This window comes from Monopterus albus, unplaced genomic scaffold (genome assembly GCF_001952655.1).
Source record: "Monopterus albus unplaced genomic scaffold, M_albus_1.0 scaffold84.1, whole genome shotgun sequence".
NCBI classification, from domain to species: domain Eukaryota; kingdom Metazoa; phylum Chordata; class Actinopteri; order Synbranchiformes; family Synbranchidae; genus Monopterus; species Monopterus albus.
The window spans coordinates 890,918-898,175 of NW_018127964.1; the positions used below are offsets into that span (position 1 = coordinate 890,918).

General features: G+C 41.6%; 1 protein-coding gene across 1 annotated transcript in view; it reads left to right on the top strand.

Annotated features, from left to right (window-relative positions):
• Positions 1-7,258, top strand: part of fam171a1 (family with sequence similarity 171 member A1) — a 25,173-nt gene that overhangs the window by 8,526 nt on the left and 9,389 nt on the right. The window contains exons 2-5 of the mRNA XM_020607165.1: positions 1-47; positions 726-818; positions 3,712-3,870; positions 4,505-4,681. The exon at positions 1-47 is cut by the window's left edge and continues 169 nt beyond it. Of these exons, the coding sequence (XP_020462821.1) occupies positions 1-47; positions 726-818; positions 3,712-3,870; positions 4,505-4,681 (476 nt within the window). The remainder of the gene's footprint in view (positions 48-725; positions 819-3,711; positions 3,871-4,504; positions 4,682-7,258) is intronic.

The following is a 7,258-nucleotide window of genomic DNA, read 5'->3' on the forward strand; positions in this document are numbered from 1 at the left end:
GGGATATGTGCCAAACTCTGTGCCCTGGACTCCCTCCAGATTACCTGGTAGGTGTATGTGTGTGTGTTTCTCTGTCTGGGACTGAGAGACAAATGCAGTGGGGATGTTGTGAAATACCCAACATTCAGACTGGGAGTGTTGGCTTGCAGGTTATTGATTTCCATGTGTACTCCCAGTTTGTGTGTGTGTGTGTGCATGCGTGCAAAATGAAAACTTGTGAGTTTCTGCCAGGCATGTTAGCTAAAAATAAGTGAAGTGCTCTATTACTAATTTATTGCAGTAGATGCCAAAACCCAGCAAGGGGTCAGCTTAAGCTTCCTTTACCTACCCAACACACGCTTTGACACAAAATACCTCCCACGAGGCTGCAGTACATCGCGTGTGTTGTGGTGGGAAGGAAGGCCGGTGGCAGGGTATTATGAGCCAACGGAATGGCAGCCAATTGGATTATCACGCTTACCAGCTCTGAACAATAGAGGAGTGAAAGGAAGGAAGGAAGGAAGGAAGGGAGAGGGGTAGAAGTGCAGCTTGCTAGGTCAAACCTGTGGCCTGCACAAATGAAATGAGGGCTGTTAAAAATAAAGATGATTAAATAACTTGTTTTGTTTGATAGGGATCAGTAAAGCGTCGGGGTAGATGGCAGTTTGGTTCTTATCTAATAGTACATTTATTCTCTCACTTAATGTGGCCAGTGTACACATCGTGTGGTTTTGTTTGTGTTCTAGTATTTTCCTCCATCAGTCTGGAGCTGCTACCAGAAAGAGCTGCAACTCTGATGGTGTATGAAGATGTGGTGGAGATTGTTTCAGGCTTACAAGGTAAACGCCACCTTTTGTTTTCCTGTGGATACTTTTTCTTGTGCTTTTTTGTGTGTTTAGCTCTGCTTACTCTTCTTCAGTGTTGGTCATAATCACTGGCACTTTTTCCATAAAAGACTTTTTGACATGTCACAGTAGGAGAAGCACAGGTGTAAATAATAAATTATGGCTGCCGGTGTCACACTGTCATGACTTACATGATCTAAACTGTTAATGTTATTAGAAATACCTGTGTTTTTTTCCATTTTATTAAATGTCTGTGAATGCTGTCAGAAGACCCGGTTTCATCCAGATTTTATGTTTACGCACACCCGTAGACATCGGTCACTATGGTGTACAGTTTTCTTCCTGCACTGCTGAGAATATGCTATAGCCAATAGAAAGTGAACAGAAAAATGAGAAGAACATGAAAATGAGCAGCTGGTTATAGATTTTTTTTTTTTTTGTCTGTTTTTTGCAAGCGAAAAAACAACTGTTCAGCTGTGGAGTATTTGTGCTGCAAAAGGTATTTTTAAAATAAAAATCTAACCTCTGGCTCTCTGTTTATTTTAGACATGCTAGCGGCGTGGCTCTAGGAATGATAGTTTTGTCCTCTGGGTCTGTCCACCACATTGTTCCAGACTGAATTATCTAAGCAACCTTTAGATGGATTGCCATAAAATTTTGTACAGACATTCATACCATCCATAAGTTAAATGCTACTGGTGATCCCATGACTTTTCATGCAGTGGCACTGTGAAGTGGGCATGCAGTTTTGAATAAATGTCTCAAAAGCTGTGGGATGGGTTGAAATAAAGTTTTGTACAACCCCTCTAGATTAATCACTTTGGTTATTCTCTGACTTTTCATCTAGGGCCATCATCAAAATGTACATTTTTCACATGTTTTGGTTTATGACCATATACTTGCAGAACAGTTAATGTTATCATTGGCCTCAGCTGTAGTTTGTGTTTAGTGCTAACTAGGCAGTGCCTGTATCATCTAATACTAAGATGGCAAATGTTATACCTGTGTAACATCTGGCATTGTCCTTGTGTGCATGTTAACATGCAGACTTTAGCATCTTCCTCAAAACAATGCTGTGCTTGAGTACAGCGTTGCAGTAATTTGGCTGCAGACTCAGATTTTCACCCATTCTTTAATAATTAGAATTAACACTGATTCATTCACATAACTGTTTTTAATAAAGATACTGTTATTAGCCTGACCTATACTGTACATTAAATGGCCTGCTGATGAGTAAGATCACACAGATTAGATAATGGAAAAAAAAACTACATTCACGTCACAAGTTAATTTTTCTGCCTCTTTGTTAAAGTGTGTGTATTTATATTAGAAGAGGCTTCTCTTCACTCAAGACAGAATCACTTTAATATCTTTGTTGGCCTTTTGTGTCTCTGGCTGATAGGGGAGTAAGATAATGCATCAGCTGTTTTGTCTGACATAAAAAACCCTCAGACACAGCACATATAAATATACAGCCACCATTAACATATTAAACCACTTGAGTACCCACTGCCCTCAACACGTGCCTGAGCAGAGCATTGTTTCTGCCGTATGTCCGACACACTCTGTTTGTCATGATGTTGTGAACATGGGCACCCAGGGGAGTGATAAACCTTGGTGTGTGGCATGAAGAAAAGGAATAGAGGAGGCGGAAGAATAAGAGGAGAAGGAGGCGGATAATATAGTATGTGCTGGGAAGTGGGGTTGTGGGTGGAGCAGTTGGGGAGAAAGGGGGATGGGCAGAGCAGTGTCCGACGGAGGAACGGATGAGGTGAGGAAAAAAGTGGAGGGAAAACAGACAAGAAGAGGGGAACTCACAAAGAACAGAAACACGGTCATTTCCTTTCACAACAACAGAGCCACAGAAGGGAAATTACATTCCCGGATGAATTTCAAGAACAAGCGTTTAGGCAGAAGCCAAAGTTGAAAGAGGCACTCATGCAGCAGAGCCAAACTTCATGGCAAGTTCAGCTAGAAACACAAACACAGTGAACATTCATATACAGCTGGATCTGTGTCTCACTGCTCAGGAATGTGCACTCGACACAGTTGGACCACAATGACATCACCTTGCTGAGTCCTGCTACATGCAGCTTTTAATGTTTATTACACTTGATCCATAATTTGGTAATGGCAGGCACAGACTGGATGGGAGATAGCGATGGGAAGAAATGAAAAGGAAATGATTACTTCCACAAGAAAACATCAGAAAGGGGCATCAGACTGTTGGGCTTGGGCAAGACATCTTTACTGTAGAGTTACCTCCATTGAGCCTAATATTCATGATTTAATATATAACAAGGTTATGGGTGAAGATGAAGAGCAGAAAATTGCCTTGCAAAGCATCCTGAAACAAAGTTTTAAGTTCAAATTTCTCCACTGAAATAAATATGGCAACTGAACAAGAAAATCTTGTTTAATTGCTTTTTGCTATAATTATATTCAGCTTTTGTTGTAGGTTTTGTCCTTTAAAGATTCAGCAATGACATTACATGCTAACAACACAAGACGCTATAGTGTAGAGGTGTAAACAGAGCATAGACCACATGCCCATGTGCAGCTGACTCTTCAGAGACTACAAAATGACCTTCTTAGCACTTGGAGCTCGTCTTTGACAAGAGATGTACCCGATGTAGTTTGTCAGAAAGAAACTTGTAGCTCGCTGGTGTGTTTTTAATAGTTTTTGGATAACAGTGAGATAAATGGGCTAAACCAGGTTTTGGATTCATAGACATTTCAGCGAGTACACCAAATTCATTGTTGATTTTAGTCTGTATGGAATTTGTGGAAAATAACCAAAAATTGCCAACGTTGTCTTTAAGCAACACAGTACATGCACTGAACATGTACATGTTTCCTGACATCTGTATATCTGTCACTATGTAAGGTCTCAGGCATCAGCCCAGTGTTCGTTTCCAGCGCAGAGCTCTGAGTCTGCCTTCCAACACATTCTACACCAACCTCACTGCTCTGCTCACTGTGGCCAGCTCCCCCTCGCACATCCAGCACTTTCCCCACCTACAGATCCTCAGTGGGAACAGCACAGGTGAGACTTGACCTGGAGAATGGTAACAGCAATATGGAGTTAAAGACCCCATCATAGAAGCAGGGCCAAAGAGAGATGGGGAGGAGGTAGCTGAGAGTGGGTGGAAGCAGTAGTACCTCAGAGAGACACTGCCCTGGAGAGGCCTTGCAGTCTGACGTCCTGAAATACAATAACCCCTGTGTGTGCTCTCTCTTATAACACAAGCCCCGTGCCTGCATTTTCTCATGTGGTTCATCCATCTCTTGATGTTTGTCTGTCCTCGGTTTTGTGTCCTCTTTCTTTTTCAGCTTGAATGCCCCTCAAAAGACCCCCCCCACACACACACACACACTCACACACACACACACACACACACACACAGCAGTACCATCGCCCTACAGGCAATATAAGTATACTTGTGCTTTGTCACTTTCCAATCTCTGTCTGTTTTCTTACTCTCTACCCTGTTTCCTTCTTTCCTGCCTTTCCCTTGTTTTCTTTCCTGTCTTTTTCCTCTGACAACTCTGCTTTATCTATGTCATTTTATGTTAAAAGCTCCCCCATCTGCTCCTTTCTCAGCTCCCATAATGTGTACAGTACCTTATTCTCACTCCCTTTTCTATTCCCACTCTTACATCTTCATTCTCTCTCACAGGGACAGAGAAGAAGTTTGAGTTGACTCCCGTAGTAGCCATCTCTGTTCACTTACTGGCCAGTGACGGAGTGGAGCTGCAGGTGAATGAGCCAATCACAGTGTCTGTCCCCCTGCCGGCTGACAGTGGCCTGAGGGAAAATGATCCCATCCCTGCATGGAGATTTGATCTGCATTTGGGTATGTACTGACAGAAACACAAAAGGTTTTCTGATGTTTTAAAATAACCTAAACTCATATGAAAGTGCAGTGCTGTAATATATTTACATTTATGTAAATGAGGCCTACTTCTGTGGGTAAATGACTGGTGTAATGAACAGAACAGGACCATTAACACAAGTCACGTGCACATTGACACAGTGCTGTCTGTCACAGTTTGTAGTTCTGTTTGGAGTGAATGAGTTCAGTCACTGGGTCATACAAAATGGCCAACGTATGGCTCCACATTAATCTGCAAAATGAAGACACAAGTACTGCTACACATCATACATTTGGACTGCAGATGTATAATCTTCTTAAGATAATTTTCTTCAACAGGAGCAAAGGGCTCTGTGATGCTGCCCCCTAAAGCAGAGGCCGTTCAGGTCTGTCTGGATCCAAAAGTGTAGTTCATATGTGTTGTCAGACTGCCACACTGTGACACACCCAGTTCCTCTTGGACAGGTTGAGCTGAAAGATTAGGTCATCGAGTCAGATGTATCTGCACTACAAAACGTCCCTCTGTGTGTACATTTCCAGATTTGCTTTCTCTCCACGTCACATTTCTGCTGATCCGGTGCAGAAAAGCCTGTTAGGACCTATTAAAATTCTTCTGGTGAAACAAAATGTTCTGTTGTTGATCTGTAGCTGAAGCAGTTAGTTGAGTAGGTTTGATAATCAGTTAACCATTATTTATTTATTAAATCTAAACAGATTCTAAACACAACACCAACATATTAGCTTTTAAGCTATTAAGGCAAATGTGTTCATAGTCAGTTCCCTATTTACACCTCCAGCAGATGCAGAACAATATAGGCCTTCATTTGGAGTTGTTTGTGTGCAATACTCCCTCTCCTCCTTTTGCTCTGATTCTGGGCTCCACCCTGTCCTGAGAATTGTATCTGGCACATACTAAATAGTCACCTTTGTTCACCAGATGGTCACTAACTTTGTCAACCAAAATGATCTGAAAGGCGCTAAATATCTCTGTGGATTGAAAAAAGCTCTAACTTACATTTATAACATATTATTTACTAACTAGCTTCCTTGGCTAACATAACTTAGCTGATTCAGTCGGTGTTAGCTACATTAGCAATTTTTTTACTAGTAAAATAGTCTACATCTATTATCACTATTACTATTCACAAGAATTACTCCCCAACAGAGTTGTAACCTATCATGTATTCTTTGGGGGGGCTAATCTGATCCATGGCTGTAAATGCCATCCTGCTTTAAGTTGACAGTACAGTGAAACATCCAGTCAGCTGTTTGAATAGCTTGGCAGTGCTGCTAGTCACAGAAACGTTCATCCAAACACTGATTGTTGATTGAGAGGTCATTCCTGTTGCCAGCTTGGGTTTCATTTTAAACTCAGGTTACCGCCGTGTTATTTTTCAGAGCATATAACTCACCATTGTTATTACATTCATTCTGGTTTGTTGCTTTTTTACATTCACTAACCTTTTTGTGGTAGGGAAACCCTGATATCTGACAGATAATGTTACGGCACATTTTGCACACAGCTCCCTCTTCTCTCCATTTGACACAAATACAAGGAAATTCCTCTTTTAGATATGAATGTTTTCTGAACATGTTCTTGTGAACTAGAAGTTGTAAGAAGCAGAAAGCAGTCATTGGCCCAGTTCACACGAGTTAAGTCAGACTGCATGAATAAAAGACCACTTGTCACATGGATAAATGTCTTCTACATTAAACATGTTATATTCCCAGTGTGTGATGAGACAAGCACTGAATCTACCATTACATATTTCTGCTAAGCAAGGAAAAATTAAAACACTTAATGTTTAAAATCTGGACCGTCTTTGATCTCACGATGGTTTTAAGGATCTCGGGACCCAGTTTAAAGTGCCTGAAGTATCCACATCCAGAGCTAATAAAGAGGGCTGAAAGAACACACACACACACAGCCTGTATCAGCAAGTATTTCCACAATAGAAGTCATCCCCGGACTCCTCTCAGAGCTACATCTTGTGTTCCTTAGCAACCCACCAAATAAGTAACACAACAGAAGGCCCAACAAGGGCTCACACACACACACACACGCAGCCTGTATCAGTGAGTATTTCCACAATAGAAGTCATCCCCGGACTCCTCTCAGAGCTACATCTTGTGTTCCTTAGCAACCCACCAAATAAGTAACACAACAGAAGGCCCAACTCCTGATTGAGTTTCTTCACTGAGCAGTTAAGTGTGTGAAACGCATGTGTGGTTGTATATCAAATCAAAATCAAATCAAATTTTATTTGTATAGCGCCAAATCACAACAAAAGTCATCTCAGGACACTTTACAAAGTAAGGTCTAGACCTTACTGTTATCAATATTATTACATAGGGAAAACCCAACAAATCCCCCTTGAGCAAGCACTTGGCGACAGTGGGAAGGAAAAACTCCCTTTAACGAAAGAAACCTCCGACAGACCCCGCTCTTGGTGGGCGGCCTTCTGCCTCGACGGGTTGGGGTGAGTGGATAGAAGAGAGACAAAAGAAGAAAAGCAACAAGACACAACAATCAAACACTGATCAGGTCGATGTGGCTGG